Source organism: Andrena cerasifolii, chromosome 1 (genome assembly GCF_050908995.1).
Source record: "Andrena cerasifolii isolate SP2316 chromosome 1, iyAndCera1_principal, whole genome shotgun sequence".
In the NCBI taxonomy this organism is placed as follows: Eukaryota; Metazoa; Arthropoda; class Insecta; order Hymenoptera; family Andrenidae; genus Andrena; species Andrena cerasifolii.
This window is the reverse complement of record NC_135118.1, coordinates 10126175-10144747: the sequence shown is the minus strand read 5'-3', so window position 1 is coordinate 10144747 and position 18573 is coordinate 10126175. Positions and strand designations below refer to the sequence as shown.

At 36.6% G+C, this 18573-nt stretch overlaps 1 protein-coding gene and 1 long non-coding RNA gene across 5 annotated transcripts in view; one reads left to right on the top strand and one right to left on the bottom strand.

Annotated features, from left to right (window-relative positions):
• The window catches only part of LOC143375492 (uncharacterized), a 448968-nt gene that overhangs the window by 82703 nt on the left and 347692 nt on the right, over positions 1–18573 (top strand). The window lies entirely within an intron of this gene.
• Numb (NUMB endocytic adaptor protein) overlaps positions 1–18573 on the bottom strand; it is a 64176-nt gene that overhangs the window by 6043 nt on the left and 39560 nt on the right. For 2 of the 4 annotated variants that reach the window (XM_076824384.1, XM_076824369.1), the window contains exons 2-9: positions 7970–8134; positions 6362–6433; positions 6047–6265; positions 5537–5723; positions 4385–4642; positions 3806–3826; positions 936–1121; positions 297–811 (exon numbers count right to left, since the gene is read on the bottom strand). In XM_076824384.1, coding sequence (XP_076680499.1) covers positions 297–811; positions 936–1121; positions 3806–3826; positions 4385–4642; positions 5537–5723; positions 6047–6265; positions 6362–6433; positions 7970–8107 — 1596 coding nt within the window. In that variant the 5' untranslated portion in view covers positions 8108–8134. Of the gene's footprint in view, positions 1–296; positions 812–935; positions 1122–3805; positions 3827–4384; positions 4643–5536; positions 5724–6046; positions 6266–6361; positions 6489–7969; positions 8135–18573 lie in introns of those variants that run through there. The other 2 variants (XM_076824392.1, XM_076824377.1) reach the window with 2 other exon arrangements.

Here is an 18573-nt window from a genome sequence, read left to right as displayed (position 1 = left end):
AAGGATGAAGCAAGCCGCAGAGTTGCATAAAGAAGTTTTTCTATTATTGAAAGAAAAGTATGGTGTTATTTACAACGTACATTGGACATTGCGATTATAAGACATTTCTAAGTTTGTTAAAGGTAAAACAATTCGATAACGATGTTATAATTATAATTACGAAAAAGGCAAAGAGATACTTTCAAGTATGATTTTGATTGTACAGATAACTATAACAGTCTGATTAATGAATAATAGGAAAGTATTTTAAGTGATACGAATGGGCAAAACACTTTGTATAATGGGGAACTCCTTACCGCTGTTGAGGAAATCGTATTTGCTGCCGGAGTCTGGCTGATTTGACTAGCATCCATACCGCTGCTACCAGACAAAGCCGGAGAAACGGAAGCTACGCTGGTGGTTGGTGATGCTGCTTTCGGTGTCAATCCAGAATTGACCGGGACCGGTGACCTATTCACGACCGGCGTGCAGGCATTTCCTAAAGAGGATGTGGATGCTGTGCTAAAAGCAGGACTGGCCGAAGGTGGCGTACCAAATACACCACCAGTGGTAGCAGGGGTGCTCATAATTATCGGAGTAGGTGCGCTTATTCTGGACAAAATGGGACTGAGGTTGGTGGTTTTATTTAGGATTGGTGCGAGCCTGTGATTCGAAGCCATAACTGGCGACGGAGACTCCTGCCAGCTTGGTCCAACGTGGTTCAAGTTACTGAGATCATCATTCTTATCGTTATTGTTGTTGTTGATGTTGTTATTGTTGAGACTTGGCCCATTTTGTAACTTCATCTCGTCCAATGAATTGCTGCTTGTCACTGGAAGAAACAATAACAATTACATTCCACATTTCTGTTCCCTGAACTTGTGATTGCATTCCACTACAATAACAAGCGAACGAAGAGAACCCTTTTATTAATACATATTACTGAAATAATATACCTGGCGGAGTATTACTGGAGGTGGTACTTGAAAATAGCTGTTTAGCAACAGAGCTTGCACTGCTCAAAACAGGCATTGGTCCGAAGTCGTCACTGCTCGAAAGAAGAGACAGCCCTCGCGAAAGCTGTTGACACATTGCTGAAACACTGTCTTGCCCTCCAGGGGATATCTCAGGAATTGGACTAACTGTAAAAACAAAAGCTTTAATAGCAGTGGTTCGTGATAATAAAATTTGATGATATATCGAACTTGGTGCTTTGAACTGGTGCTGAAAACTACAAAATGCATGCTACATGTTACGTGAACACGTGTTATAGATATCTAGGAAACGTACAGGTGGAGAATTTATGAACAGAAACTTGGAAGCAGTACGGTAGAAACAGTACCTTACAAAGACAAATGAGAATTTATCTCCTAAACTCAAAACATTGGGAGACAACTACACAAAGGAGCTATCTACACCATCACTATCATAAAGAACATCGTCTCTCTCTTTCTGCCCTTTCTATCTCTTCAATTTACTTAACAGTTTAGATAAATATACATGGTGCAACAAGCAGCGAAATACATACGTCAAAACGGGCGCTTTATCTCAACGTACAGTTACTATAGTAATACCCTGCATAATATCTTGTTGAATTGTGTCCGTGGATTACACGATTAATTTATTTCAATTTAATCTTACTGCTTTCTTGTCACACCATGACAAGATAGACAAGTTTGACAAGTCAGACGAGTTTGAAAAGAACCCTGAAGGTATGGACTGAGCGTGGTAAGGATGAACGAGCTCTTCTACACGATTACGCAGAAATCAGCGCACGAGTATCGAGATAAATACTAGAAAAAAAATTACACTCAAACTAGAAATATAGGTATTCCACATTATATCTCGACATCCTGTAACCCTCGCATCCCTGAAATTCTTTCAATTCTCTCAAATTCAAACCATTCCACGGTGATGCGAAGAAATTTACTTTCTACAGAATACTAGTCTTCAAATTCAGTTTTTAAAATGTTAAATGTGAAAGTTCCGAAAAATTGGGCAAGATGGGCGTATTACCATCGTGCAGTAACGATCAATACCATAGTAAACGGTGGCAACTTTTATACACAGGAGTACCTCGCTCTAAGTGCGCGTTTCTCCCTCGCTATATGCGCACGGAGCATCCCTGACACATTTTTTGCTTACTCTCCAAGAGCGACACTTCGTTCGCGGGCTGCCTATGCACAAGCAACCGAGGGCGGTAAGGTCTGCGTGCGGGATTAGTACATTTTTCATTAGATCTTTAAGAAATTGTTGTGAATTGATTTATAAGATTTTCTAATAAGATTGAATTTAAACATGACTGATGATTATTGGAATATTTCCATTTATACGTAATGTGCAATTAACTTCTAGAATTCCAAAGTGATTTTAATGATGTAGAATTAAAAATAATTTGAATATAATTGTGCATATTTAGACTTGGCTTCTGCTCTAATGAAGAATGTACAAGTTTTTATTCTTATCAGATTACTCATCCCGTGCATAAATCATATTGTTCACGGCTGCCGGCGCCAACAGGAATTAGAGCAAGGATCCCTAGCTGTTGCTTTAACTTCCTCACTCTCGGTGTACCTATCCCATTCTCCGTCGTCATTGGACGATTCGAGCGAGGACTCAGTCAGATGTGAAATGTAATTAGGTGTTAAATAGTTCACCTTCCCTCTCTGCATGCGAGCGATCGGACTCGATCAGCACACATACATGTGGGACTTATTGTGTCCAGTAACAGAAAAAGTATCCGTTTAACCAAACATGTTTAATTTTCAGAAAATACATACTCTAGTATGACTATATCATTATTATTAGTGATTATAATTTACGCGCTTTTATACATATTATATCTCGATACTGAATGGTGCCCTTAAATGAAATATCCCTGATTGCCAGATCTGGGCAGCAGAATCTGACATCAGAACCGTAGTCGTCTGTGTCCGCAGATGGCTGCGTTCTGAGGTGCAGAGCCTGATGTCAGATCGGCAGCAGATTCTGCCGTCTGCTACGGTTCTGACGTCAGACTCTGCGCTCTCATGCCAGAGCCAGAGCCTGCTACCAATCTGATGTCAGACTGGAGACAGATGGTTATCAGGGATGGTCAGAATTAATAAATGAAGATTATACAAGTAAGGACTTCTCTCAATCTTACTGTTTAATTCATAATTATACGTAGACAGCGCTAACGTATGAGTAAGTACCTTTCTCCTGTGTTAATATACTTCACTATATTTATTGCATACTTTGCAGTAGCTAAATTCTGATGTACATAGTTTTTACTTTAGAATTATGTATGAAAAATTACTATTCATTGAAATCAAAAGCCTGAGGCGAACGATTTCTGTTTTCTGTCACTGTAATCAGTTTAAGAGAAATGATTTCAATTATTAAAAAAATATTAATTAATAGATTTTTCGCTTTGCCTTCTATAAATAAGTGGATATACTAAATAGTGGCATCTTCGCACATTTTTCCCCATTGCGCAAATCTTTAACACATAATAGTTTGAACATGGTGTGAGCTAGAGGGCTGACATTCTGCAAAAGTTAATCTTTCGCATAAATATCTGATACTATGAATTAAATAGGGAATGTTAAAATTCTGCTATTTCATCTAGAATAGCGTCTAAAATGCCATCAAGGGTCTCGAGAGGAAATTCAGTACAGGATCACGACTGTCAGGAGAAGGGATGGCGCCACTGTTGTTCCATGGTAGGGTACGTTTCAAACTTATCGAACTGCTCATTTAAACATGTACATAAAACTAACACAATCCAAGAACATCGAAGGAGGGGCAGGCAAAATGGATAGATAACAGAATAGGGAATAATGACCTTCGTCATATCCTTCGTATTCTGTCGCAAAAATGAAGAAGCGTATTATTCGATGTCACACTATTAGCCCGTGTAGCACATGAAAATATTCCAATGCTTGGCTACTAAATGATTCAGTGAAGGAGGTATATATATTTAATTAATTTTTGAAAAAATCATTCACTACTATATATATATATATATATATATATATTGACAGCTGTCATATACAGCTGTCAAAATTGAATTCATAAAAGTAGAGAAAAAAGTGGTCCACCCAAGTATAAATCCGTAATAATGTACTCGTTATAATAATTTACTGCGCAACCTCTTTTGTGATCTTCGCGTAGTTTATACTAGCAATTAATTCCCATTAAATCACAACTGTTACGCACTTTATTAGATTTCTCTTCAAAATTTTCCTGTAGGTACTATCTATTTATAGTTACGTCTCTCATAGACTTTGATTGCAAGCGTTCAAATACTTTCGTGAGCCAGCTTGTTAATACGCAGCATAAATGGTCAAGAGTATAGACCAGTACCTACATATGCATTTCCTCAAAATTTGTTCTCTATAAAGACGAGTAAATGGATATTTACCTGGCGGTTTCAAAGGTACGATGTGAGACATAGCAGACGGCATCCGTGACAAATCCGTCGGCTCAAGACTGTGGCTACGTGTGCGTTCAAGATTGCTAGGAAGATCGTTTACCCGTAAACTGAGCTGCCTTTTGAACGGGGATGCTTGATTCAGTTGCGTAAAACCGCGGAAGGAACCTTGTCGTTCGAGCATAGACGGTGTGGCGTGGGGTCGCTCGATTGCGAAGGGATTATACACCTGCTTCACTGCAGGTACGTCTGCGGAAGAAAAAGTTTTCATATGTATGAATAATTTCTTATGAACCCTTTGAACTTATGGGCATAGATTAGACCAAGCCAGTCCAGGAATTTGCTCCCACGAGCAGCCGCGTAAAGCTCTTCGCTCTCGGAGGCACCGAAGCCTGTGATGCCAGATCGGGGACGGGTTCCCTCGAGAATTTCCCCCACCTCGCGCACACTACGCCGGAGCTGCGTGTCCGTGAGCTCGGCGCTTCGGAGCTGACTCACGGACACGCAGCTCCGGCGTAGTGTGCGCGAGGTGGGGGAAATTCTCGAGGGAACCCGTCCCCGATCTGGCATCACAGACCGAGCCAGGCCCAAGAAGAGCGAAAGGTCTTCTTGGTGGGGGAATCTGTGAACGCCACTATCCCCACTCTTTTACGGGCTGCTCTTCGAGGGCAAGAGCAAAAGTTGGACAGGCCTGGATTAGACTGATTAATACAACTCATACGCTGACGCGAAAAATTTATAATAAATATATACTGGGTTTCTCAAGGTAAGTGCCGGCTAAAATGAGGTCAGAAATATTGTTATTATGAAAAGATGACAGAGGAACCATCTTTATTATCATAAACATAGACTCTGCCGGGTCGAAAGTCATGGTTCTGCTTTCTTGTTTTCAATGTTATTTCAACGTCGACTTGATCTTATTAAATAGAGTGCTACATCTTCACATCGATATTTTAGTAGATAAAGAGAAGGACGAATTCAGTGGTCTTCGAACTAAATTCGCTTCCAAAGTTAATATTTGGGGACACTTTAATACTTTCTAGAAAATATTCACGTAAAAGCATGCCAAAGCCTTGCACAGGCTGGAGATGTCTTGAGAACACGCTGACACCACTCATAGTGTCGAAGAAGAAAAATACTAACCGACAGCACGCTCACGGGAATCCTGCAACCGTTCAGTGAGACTCGGTTGCCTAAAACTTCCACTCCTCGTGAAGGTTGAGGTTTTTGAGTCAAACGTCATCGTAACACCGCATTCCTTGTCCCTCCGCTGCTTTCTTTCTAGACACGCAGCAAAGGCACAGCCTACTGCATGACTTAAACGTTCCCCCTAAAAGGCAAATATAGAAAAAGAGGTTTAAAATTATTTGATTATCCAATGCAACCTCGTTAGTCATTCCCTATTCCATTTTTAGGAGTTAGTATCTCTCTGTTTCGATCCAAGAAAAATTGCTGCAATGATTAGGTAAGTCTCATCGAGCCTAGACTTTTCAGATAAGCATTTCCAAAATATGTACTCATTTTTAGGTAGGAACTCGAAAATATATATCCTTTATTTATTAAAGATAAATTAATGTAAAAGAACATCTCGATAAACACTTGATTAAAAGGGAAGAGAAATACAGTTGGACTTTTCATTTACAGTGCACTTACCGACTCCTTTAACGCCAAGAATCCGTGACACATCCATCGCCTGGTCGTTCCATCCCTACAAATGTAGCTGAACCCTTTCTCGTGATTTCGATCTGGAGCACAAAACGAGACTTTCTCTATTGTCTGATCAACGATCAGCCCTTTTGTCTCGTCCTCAACGACCCGCAATCCGTCCCCAGATACGTGTAACACTGCGCGAACCGGCCGCCGTCTAGAGTTCTATCAAATTATTATGAAAAAAAAAGTGAGGATTAGATTGTCTTCAACATGGCGCATACAATAAAAGGATAAAATGTTAGAAAATCTGTCGCTTACCCTAAGTACTTTTAGTGCTTCTTCGCATACTTGCATACCCCGCGACTCGAACACCTCAACACATCCCAGGTACTGCACAGATGATATTGAATTGATGGATCAATAGAGTGAAGCTTGGTAAACTACTCTGTTCAAAATAGAGGATCATGTATTCTGATCGGGTAACCAATACTCTGGCTGCTAATTATATCAGACGAGCTAAGTATCTGGCAAAAATTTTACTGCCTTATATAATGTCTTCTTCATTTCCAGTATTTATAGGTACCGCTGGACACTAGTTTTTACCGATCAGTCACGCGAAAAGTTAAACAAAATTCGTGTAAAGTAAGTAGTGCATCAATCTGATACATAAATGGCATTGTTTTATGTTAACAATTATTATTAAAAAGCTAACTTCATCGTCAAAAAAATGTGTCGCAATAAATTAGCCCTCGTTATAAGTTTTCAAAAGTTGTATGTAAATTTCGTGCATTCAGGTTCTTATTATGTGATTTTTAAGAATATTCTTTGTGTCTTTTCTTGGGCATTTATTTTTCAATTAATGTATACACAATCATATATTCGGCAAGAAATAGTGTCGAGCAGTATACTTCACTATCTGGTATTTGATATTTTATTAATACCCCAGGCGCAAGATCCTCTAATTATTTTCAGCCATATATACAAGTCTTACAAGGTTAAATTCCAGTACGTCCTTTTAATTCCATGAGTCGAACGTTTCAATTACGAGATTCAGATTGTATGACAATAAATGAGGCGAACAATGTCATAGATTCCTTTCGGAAGTGACAGCCTTTTTATTTGTGACTTTTGTTGAAATTTCTAAGAAACTTTCATTAAATGTCAAATTTACATTGAATTTCATGAATTAACCATAATTTAAAAAAAAAATGTTCATATGATTGTATTATTTTCTATTGTTTCTTATTTTCAAACTCTCTTGAATTTATTCTGTTTTCAATTTTTGTAATTCTTTTTGGTCCAAATAATTTTTAAATTTTACACGCAGTTACTACAAACATGAAAAACTTGTTTTAATGTTAAAACACAAAATCTGTAAAAAAAATAACTATTTCTCACGTGTTTTTTTTTACCTTTTCAGCTCTGGTGCGCATACCACTTCAGTTTCTAAAACCATGTTTCTAATAAAATTTTGTAGAAACGGCATATATTTAAAATCGTTGAATTTTCACGGTAAAAAGCTACTGATACCATATCTCAAATCTATGAGCTACCATTTCCATCATTTGTTTATGCATTTTTTTTCACTTTTAATATGTGTTTTCCACGAAACTAAAAGAGTGGTCCATATTTACAGCTTCTCCCCTACTGTACTCACAACAGACTCAAATGAACGTTCAAATCCCCCTTCCGCGAAGTATGCCGGACACCTTACCTTTGGCTTATACCAACTTGTTTTGATTGAGAGATACAGAGCGTGTTTTCTACGAGTTTGCACTTTCCATGTAAGTAACTCAACGGATGGAATTAATGCTGTAGAGATGGGGTAGACGGGGTAGTTAAACGGTGTGGTAGGTATAGCTCTATTCAGTGACTTTGACCGACCAGTTAACCTTGCTTCGACTATAATAGCATCAGAAATTATACCTTAACGTGGAAGGCGCACGTAGCAGAGCGAACAGCTGTCTCGTCTGCTTGCCATTGATGGGGTTTACTGGATTCCGGTACGTGGGGATCTTTCCGTCGACGAAAGCTGTCCCGAAAACTCCGCCGAAGTCGGTCCATTCTTTTCCCCGGCGACCTCTCACGCTTCTGCAAATAGATGGGGAATATATAATTCACTTTCTGTAGTATCATGAAATATATAGGATGTCAGGCATTTTGGAAGAGTTTAGCTTAACTTCCTAAGATTTGTTATAAATTCTCAACTTAACCATCCTCATAGATTTTCAATTATTTAACTAAGAGCGTTTCTCTTATTTGCACTTAGATTATACCCCCTGGAATGTAATGCGAATATCCAATCCACGGAATTATGTATGAAGCGAATATGTACCTTGGAGACATTGACCTATTTGTGGACCTGTTGGTTCTTTTCAAAGCTCTATATATAACCAATTAGACGACTTATAGTGTAAATGCTGGGTATAAATATCACATATTATGCTGCGCTATTTAACTACAACTCATTACTCTGTATACTAAAGGGTTTCGGATTCATAATCTGACGAGTGAAATTTGAATAACACTGTCCAACAAAATTGAACTTTTTTTCTGTTCTGTAACATTCAGTAGCTGTTTTTCTTATAGGTTTTCGTGTGCTGAAAACGAATTCGCAAACCGTTTGTCACCATCACCCTCAGTTTTTTAGAAATTCGATTTTCAAAAACACTGCAAATTTTATTACAACATTAATTACCGTTTCGACACAAAAGATGTTCAAAGTTGAAAATTTGCAGTTTTTTTAAAAATTGAATTTCTCAAAAACTGAGGGTGATGGCGACAAACGGTTACTTCTTTTATATGTAGTTATTATTATTATTATTACTTAAACACATAATAGATTCTATTTTTGTATTAACGTGGACTGAATTATATTTAAGATTCCTATCGTACGTAGTTCCCGCATGCTCATATTTTCGACATGCCCCGATTCCGTTCTCTTGCATAAGTAAACATCGATTCACGTCGTTGAGCACGGCACCATCGTCAAACGAGTTGATTAATGAACTATGTTCATAGTCGGCTCACGGGCACGAACAAGACAGAAAAATTAAATAATGCATAGAAGCGCAAACGAAATTGATCGTAAATCGTCAGTCGCCCGGTTACTCTAAAAAGGAAATGATCGAGTTCGAAGTGCCCCGTTAAAAATTTGAAAATGAAAGAATCGTGTGATAAAATTTTACCAGTTAATGCAGAGAAACACGAAATGCACAAGACTAAACATTCCCCCCATCAATCTTCCTTTATTTAAAGTAATATCTAATTTAACAGTAAATGTAAATAAACGTTAGTTCCATCTTGAGATTAATAGCTACGGTCTCGGTCTCGCTACCTGTCTATCTATTATTTATTGTCCAAGACCTGTTTTTCTTGTTAGCTGAATAAAACACAGAGTTCTATAGCACAATCCTATATTTAACGCATACCAAAGAAAAGAGAGATATTATTAAAAACATTATTGTATAAAGTAATTGCGAGTAACTGCCTGCACATTTTCTGATATCAAATACTAATCTTCGTAAAATGGAGGGAGAACTAAAGCGTAGAATTTTCGGAAACAGAATAACTTTTGGTGATATGTAGTCAGCATATTTTAATATAGCAGTATTCATTAAACAGAAAAATATATGTACAAATAACTCCTCGGTACTTTTCCCTATAATTTATGCGACACAATAAAGTCTCTGATTACATAAATTTAATTAGCAGTATAATCACTTTGACAGAGATATTAAAGACGAATTATTAAGTTTAAAATAAAAACTGTAGTAAATAAATAGGACTGTCTCACAGTGTCTCACCCCTGAAATCCATTTAGAGTACACAGTGGAAACTAATTGGAGACTTAACTACTTGAATTACGCCATTACTTATTGTTAGCAAGATGTAATACTCTAAAAGCTGCATTATGCTACATAATGTACAGTGAAAACCTTTCTAATGAAATTATTCTAACAGATACACAATACCTCTACCATCTTCAGAACTCGATTTATCCACCTAACCAAGAGCACGATTCTCACGAAATAATACTGTTAAATGCTCAAGAATGAACCACCCCAAACGTGCATTATCTCCCTGAATTACATGCGCCTCTTCGTTTGTTAAATGGCCCCCATGCAGAGCACTATCGAGGCTTGAGAAATCTGTGAACATTCCCAGAGGACGAGCACTCAGCTTCGAGTTTCCCCGATGAGTCGTTAACAGTCGGCCTTGAGAAAAATAGCTGGTGGAAGGTAGTGTCTGGCTACGTTAAGCCGAGTCGAGGTCTTACAATGCCCTGTGATCGAATCTTGGTCCTGGTTCCCAAAGAATCTTTTATATCAGAACCCTCCTCAAGTTCTCCCCTAGCATGGGTCGTGCGTCTACCCTCCTAAATCGGCACCCCTAAGAACCGGCCAACGGATCGAGACTCGTGATCCGTTGAGAAATTCTCTCTCTCCCTCTTTTACTTTCCTTCTCAGATTTTCTCATCGGATCTCTATTGTTGATGATCGCAAGTTGTTTGCCCTAATCGGACGACAACCTTTTGGAGGCCAATACGCCAGTAGCTCTTTTAATACCTTCATGCGTGTTCTCCTGCTGGGACGAATTACAGAATTCACTTCTGTTCATGGATATTTAGATTTACACTGTACTTCCTACTATATGCATCGCTTTATACTCAGGCCCGTTCCTGGCGGGGGTGCACAAGGTGCCCCCCGCACCTGGGCGGGCAAATTTAAGGGCGGCCGCAGGCCGTTTATATGTAGAGCTCTGACTAATAAGAATAATAATCGAAACTTTTTTGCATGATAACTGTTTAAAATTATGCATATACAGTGGCGCATGAAAGAAACTTTACAACTTTTAAAATCGCATAACTTTTTTAGAATTAGTCCAAACGACATGAGTTTTTTTTTAGAAGCTAGAAGGATTAGTTTGCTACTTAGACGTGTTTCGTCGTTCTGAAAAAAAATGCAATTGGTCGGAATAGCAGCAAAAATAGTAAAGGTTGTTTTTTAAAACTTTTTTTTCTTGAGCCTGTAATGAAAATTCAAAAAACCCGTTTGTAGATTGAAGTAAGTTGTATACGTATGTAAAGAAAGTACAGGGTACTCCCTTTTAAATTAGACCGCGCACTCACGGCGCGTTGGCTGAGGAGGTTAGAAAGACTAAGGAGTAAACACCAGTGCAAAGACAAAGCTCCACGAATTAAAAGACAACAGGAAATAGAGATTGTAATTGGGGAATAATTGACATTTAATGTCGTTTCTCTTTTACAGCTAAGCGTTGTAAATAGTTGTAAATAGTTGTAAATAAGAACATAAACAATAAAATAAAAAAACTCTTTTACAGAGAGAGAAACTCAGTTTTGTGATTATTTCGGCCTAATAACATTATATGTATCTAAAATTTCATGAAAATCGGTTAACGTTGCTCTGAGCTATAAACGCTTAAAGATCGCAGCATAAGGTCGAGAATCGCGGAAATTCACGAAATCAGCGAATTTAGACCTTATTCTGCGATCTTTAATGGTTTGTAGCTCAGAGCAACGTAAACCGATTTTAATGAAATTTTAGGCATGTATACAACTTACTTCAATCTACGAACAGGTTTTTTGAATTTTCATTACAGGCTAAAAAAAATTTTAAAAACAATCTTTACTATTTTTGTTGCTATTCCGACCAATTGCATTTTTTCCAAACGACGAAACACGTCACTTAGCAAACTAATCCTTCTAGCTTCTCAAAAAACACTCATGTCGTTTGGATCGATTCTAAAAAAGTTATGCGACTTTAAAAGTTGTAAAGTTTCTTTCGTCCGCCACTGTATAGATATAAAAGTAAACACGGTATGTGAAATTGTTAATTAAAAAATATTAAATTAATAAGGGCGGCAATATTGTTTTTGCACCTGGGCGGCCAAAACCCAGGAACGGCCCTGTTTATACTTGCACCTCTATATGCTCTCTTCTCTACATAGCATAAAATAAAGTCGCCGGTAGACGTTTGTCTGTTTGTTTGACTTAATCTTGATAACCACAGCACAGACTGTGATTCGGTTTTCATCGTTTTAATTTTAGAACATTTCTCGACGATTAAAATCGTGAAGCATTTCTCAAGAATACTCTATGCTGTATGGGATGGTGGAGGTAAAGTATCTTACGTTATTATACGTAAATATACTCTATACTTTTGAATAACTATAATGTATGCGAAAATACTTTATTTCACGATTAATGATATTACGCGAAACGTAACGCAATATTATTGTAAGTAGTTCCCAAGCGTACACAAACCACGATCATCTCCGATTCCAAACGACACCCCACACAGCATTGAATACAGTCTGTCAACGAATCTCGAATTTAATACCTTTTTAAATAGTTCCTAATTTCACCGCGGGTCACTTTAATTGTAAGTAGTAAACCTGTCAAACTACGCGTAGAGCATTACGCGTCTGTCATTTGTTTGAATGATTTTTTGTTGTTCTTTTTTTTATAGTTATTTAAAAATGATAAAAAGTTGCTCTGTAATGTTAAAAGCAATAAAAAATATGTTTGGAAGAAATAAAAACTAATAAGATTAAAATGTACTTGTAGTTTTTTCGAGCGTACTTTTTTTATACTCCACGAGAGGCAAATTTACGCTACTTTCCCGCGGGCCGCATTTGGCCCGCCAGCCGCTGACCTACGGCTCGCCTGAACTTTGGCATATATCTTTCGGACTGTAAAAGATATCGGAATGAATTTTGCGCCAAAAAATAGGATAAAGTTATCCCTTTCTAATGTTATAAAATTTTATATTTTTTACGTTTATTTATTTTTTTCTTCATTTCTGTTAACTTAATTATGATAAAAAAAAAATGAAAACTGTTTATTTGGTACTTTATTTAATGCCCTTTTAAGTGGTTTCTAATACAATTGTTTAATCGTTCGTCATCGAGTCGATTACGACGATCATTTTTTTAAATTTTCATACATATACCTGTTTATATTATAATATGAAGTATATATTACTCAATTCGCTCGCAATCAGGAAAAAATGAAGAGAAAAAAATATTCGAGAAAAACGCATTTAAAGTTTCTGGGCAAAGGCGACGCTATAGGTTGCCGCTTGACGTTTCTAGCTGCCAACTCTGCAATTTTGCGAATTTTACTATAAACCAAGCGGCATTGTATTCAGAAAAGATAGTACTTTCGGAAAAGGCAATAAAAAAATCGATTTTTCGACTGCCAAGCCCCTTAAGCCTGCTTCTACATAGTATATTTTTTGTACGTATTTCACTTGATCAGGTATATATTCCCGAATCAATTTTTCATATATCTCTTGTCTATTAAATTATTCTTAATTCATTGGTGATGCATTATTTACTTCCTTATCTATTTATTGTATTACTTATTCTGACCTACTCTTTATCGTGATTACATCAGTCTAGAAATGTCCTTCAATTCCTGCACCAAATTTCTATATCAGCATGTACATACGTACGAAGTCTTACAATATAATTACATGTATATTGTTTTAAATGCATAGGTACAAGCTGAGATGTCTGAAAGAGTCCAACAAATCGCTCTGTTGTTGAAGATGTATTTGTTCGAGGTATGATCTGAATACAGTGATAGGGAAATATTTACAGAAAATCAGTTTGAGTTTGAAAACATATACCTAAAAAAAAATAGCGGTGAAAAAATTGATTAAAAAGTAAACAATCTGGATTCTTAACCTGAAAATAGACAGGCGATGCCAACATGATAATTAAAGTTCAGTATTAAAGTCATTTATATACCTCCATCTGTAATACATCTCCGAAAGTATTACTTTTACATTCCCTTTCGGTTTGTCAATGTTAAATGTTAATCGAAGAGCAATATTATTATGATAACAACCATGGAACACTGTACTTACGCTTCACCAAGGAAATGTTTTTAATTTCAAGCGGTTTATCAACAATTTTGTGCACTTAATATTTTACTACGATATGATGATGCAATTCAATGAGAAAATTCTGTCACTAGCTATAAAAAGTTAGTTATAAACTCTTATTAAATTCTTCACTGACCGTGGATGATGAAGCGAAGTCACGGCTGCAGTAAAGATAAGACCATGACCTTATCTCCCCTTAAAATACGGAAACACGTTAACCTAGGGTTTATACGATCCTCATGTGACACATATGTATAACGCGTATCGACCAGATTTTATCTGAACGTTCTCCTGCCTTGCTAGACACCGCAAATATCTCGGCTCTTGAGCGTGAATATAACGTGGGGGATGTCCCTTCCCAAGGGAGCATTCTTTTTAATCTCGACCTTTTATCCTACCTCCTCGTCTACGCAAGTGAACACAGCATATGTCGACGCGAGTTTCAACAATTCCCAAAGATAATAAATCTTCAAATTACAATTTGCACACGTACACGCAATATTAAATTCTTTGTAGCAACCTTTGGAATGGCCTATATAATCTACAAGCTTTGCTACTCGGCTTTCGCCCGAAATTTAGATTCTTATTTTATAAAAAAAAAATTCAACTATTTTTTACGAAAATAGTCACATTCATCTGGATTAGTCAGGGATAACGAGCTGAGGCACATTTCATGATCCCAGAGTTTATCGTTCGAAAGGTTTTACGCGACAGACAAACACACAAACACTTTCTGCTTTAGAAGGTAGTTGAAAGTGCTAAATAAAATGTTTTCAATCTGAAATGCATCGTAAATAGGAAGAAAACATTCTGTAGGGATTAAATTCACGTAGAAGCTCCCCCCAAAAAGACATTCCAGAAAAAAATACACTTTCAGTAAAAGGTACATACCTACAGGTGAAAATGATACCTAATTTTTTTGTTGAAGGGTACATTTATTAATTAAATATTTCCAAATTTTGAATGCACATTATTAATAACTAAAGGAGTTATCACTATCAATAAGAGATGTGCGCTTTCGAGCTGTCCGGCTTGAACGGTATATTGAAAAAGAAAAATAAAACCACTTTGGTTCTTCGCAAATTTCTTTCAACTGGATTCGAACTTGCTGGGATACACTTTGGGGATAATCAAAGATTGCAAAGAGTTATTAAAGCCGGATGAAAAAGGCAATCGATCGTCCTGAAACTACCAAACAACCGAGCAAGAAGGGGAAAATTCAAATTCCTTCCAAGGGGTACGCAAGCACCCTGGGCATTCGTAAATAAAATCAGCAATCAGCGAACAACATCCACCGGCGTCCAGACGTTCCCAAGACCGGTCAGCGGTATCTGATCGTGTTTCACGCGCGCCATTCGCAGAAGCTCATTCGAAGACCAAGCAAATATTGTCACGAACGCTTAACGATCCACTTTTGCGAGAAGATAGGGACTCTCGTTCATGAGGCAACAATGGATGAACAGCTGTATCTACTGGCCACGATCGTGAAACGATACGGCGTTATAAAAATAATTGGACCGTAGGTTGTGGAGGCTTTTTCTGAGGGGGGGAGGCAATCACGACGAAGGAGAACTTATATACTAATGGTTAAAACGTGCGAAAGTAAGCACTCTCGACGCAATCGGATTATCCTGCCTGGCTGTTTGCTTAGTGTGGTAATAAGCTTAGTGATCCGTTGAAGAGCGAAAAAGACAGGAACAGGGAGGGGTTTTGCGACGTGATTCGATTCAAGCTCGATAGTGCTGTTCTCACCACTACGAAAGGCATAATCGTTTGGAAGGGAATCGGTTAGTGGCTGTATGACGCTGCATTATTGTGGATCTCACGTACCACCAGAAGGGTGACATTTTTCAGTTTCTCTTTCGAGTGCCTCGTTCTTCACATCGTTCGGGTGATAGAAAGCCGAGGTCGCTTAATGAATTTGCTTCCGATAGGATATAAAATTAGCCGTTTATTTTGAAAGTGGCGCAAGTCCATTTTCCAAAAAAATCGAGTTAGCTATCTCAATAGTCACATTTTTACGTGAACTTTTCATTCTGCAGCAAATTGGTACTAATTTGTTTAAAATCATTAATATTTTGTAAAACGAAAATATGCTGGTTAATGAAGTGATGAAAATGTTTATTTTGAAAGTGGCGTAAAGTTTCATTGCGAGAGTTTCAAATGGATATGGAAAATATTGTGCAATGAAGTTTTTTGAGATCACAGCTTTATGTTTAATTATCAAGGTAGGCATTTGATTATAATTACTTATGTTAGTCTATCAATATTACTTTTATTATTACAAATATTACGAACATAAAGACTGCAATTACAGCCTACTGTGACTCTTAAGAAAAGAAGAAGGCAGTCGATCCTTATCAACTGTGTTAGGTGTTGATTAAGCAAAAACTGTTCAGAATCGAATTTGAATTAATGGCGGAAACATGTTTAAATCGTTATTAAATAGAAAATTGTAATTGTTTTAATACATTTTAAAAAGTGTCAATGGTTATTTATTTACAATACTAAGTGACAACACAGCGAAACATGATAGTAGGCATTCCACGAGAGGAAATACTTTAGTTAAATGAAGCTTAAAACCAGAAAATCAATAATTTCATATTTACAGTGCAAATAATATGCATTCTTATATCTGTAAAATGAATTAACATTGATATTTCAAATTTTTCAAATTTACAATTTTTCTCAATAAATTGCAATGATGACTTTTTATTTTAGCTTTAATCAAATATTGCATATTTCTAAATAATAAGAATAGATTTTACGTAATTACATTTTCTATAATTTTATGTAAACCGTTACGTGTAAACGGATATTCATCAGAATACTCAATATTAAATGATAACTGTTATTGCCATCTTTTAAAATGTTTCTATTTAAGATCTAATAATTCTTATCCTTCTATTCTAAGAAATCGGTACTTCAATACTCCGTATAGTAGAATTTGAATGTTTTCGTTTCTCAAGGTCATATCGATCATCACATACAGAAATAATAATGTTGAGTTTAGGTGTTAGCTCTTGAATGTGTATTCTGGCGGACATTTAAATCTCATTCATAAATTCTGAAGATCCTCTTACAAATAAATTTCAGCACCGGTGAGCAAGCAAAAGAAGCGTACATGATGTGAATAATTTAAGGGGTTAGACTACTGTGACAAAAGTAAGTAATCTTCTGATGCAAATTCTAAAGAAACTGATCATCCGAGTAAATTGCGGCTTGGCACTTAATTTTAGCATATTGTAAAGCATTGCAAATAGTTATAAGTTACGAAAATATATATATAGATACATGTCACATGAAATTCGGCATTCTTTTCTTCAACACGCTGTTATTCGGCGAATTTTCAAAATATTAAAAAATCGTTTCCGTTAATAATTAGGCATTACATTGTGCTTAATAGATAAATTTCGTTTTTCTGTTTCAGATGATCCAAAATTGAGTTAGGAGGTACACCGTTTCCCCTCCGTAAAAAAAAAGAACGTCAATTCGGAGCCACCTCATGACAAATATCTACATATATTTTCTTAACATTTATAATTGTTTTTAATGCTTTAGAATATGCTAAAAGTAATTGCCAAACCATAATTTAATCGGAAGATCAGTTTCTCTACAATTTGCATCAGAAGATTACCTACTTTTTTGGGCCGTCACCCTTTAAATCAGTTTAAGTGAATCATTGAATTGAACCGTGTGGCACGTTCAATGCCCCTGACTACACTCACACCTCACAACCTTTTGCTCGAAATTTAAGCGTGAGTGTGGGCGATGAGTAACCACCGGAAATTCTCAGAACGTTACGTGTCTCCGAAATTTGGAAAATGATCGCAGGAGTTATGCGCTTGAATATCCTTGCTATTTGACCCTACGATTTTATTCAACCGATTTTAATTAATTATAATTTAATTACTACCCATTTCACTAATTGGTAAAACTGTTGACGCTGAAACTGGTAATTTTATTTCAACATTTGTTTCAAGAAATATTTTACTTATTATGGGGAAAGGTAACAGCAAGGTGTACGATTAAAACTATGAAGATCTGCTTTGTTCTGGGCTAATAAAAGCATCAGAAGTAGAACTAACGAGAAAACATTTTAATCTCTGAAATTATACAATTTTAATAAAGAAAGTCTCTGTGTTTCTTTTTAGAATGTATTTATAATATCAGTAATGATATATCGTTTGATATATCATCCCTAAATCAGTGCATGAAACAAAAATATAAAATTCCATCATGGACAAGAAGTAAAATGCCAAACAAAGTAGAATATAAATATTTATATTTAATCTTTTTCTTTGTCTTCGATTCTTCATTAACTTTCAACCCTTATTCTGCAGCTGTAGACCTTCAGCAGAAGAATAAAATTGCATTCAATGAAAATGACTAAAAAACCTTTGAGCCATATTTTCCTTGAAATCGTCATTCAATTGTACTCAAATGCATCTGCATGATTATCAGGCAATTTAAGGAGGTTCGATACCTCACTTGCGGTATCACTATCCTGAATTAAATAGCTAGCTCACAGTAGTAGTTCGCAATATTCATCAAGCTTTCATAATTTAAAATTTTATTATAATAGATTAGAATGCAATTAAACGTAACGAGTGTTTC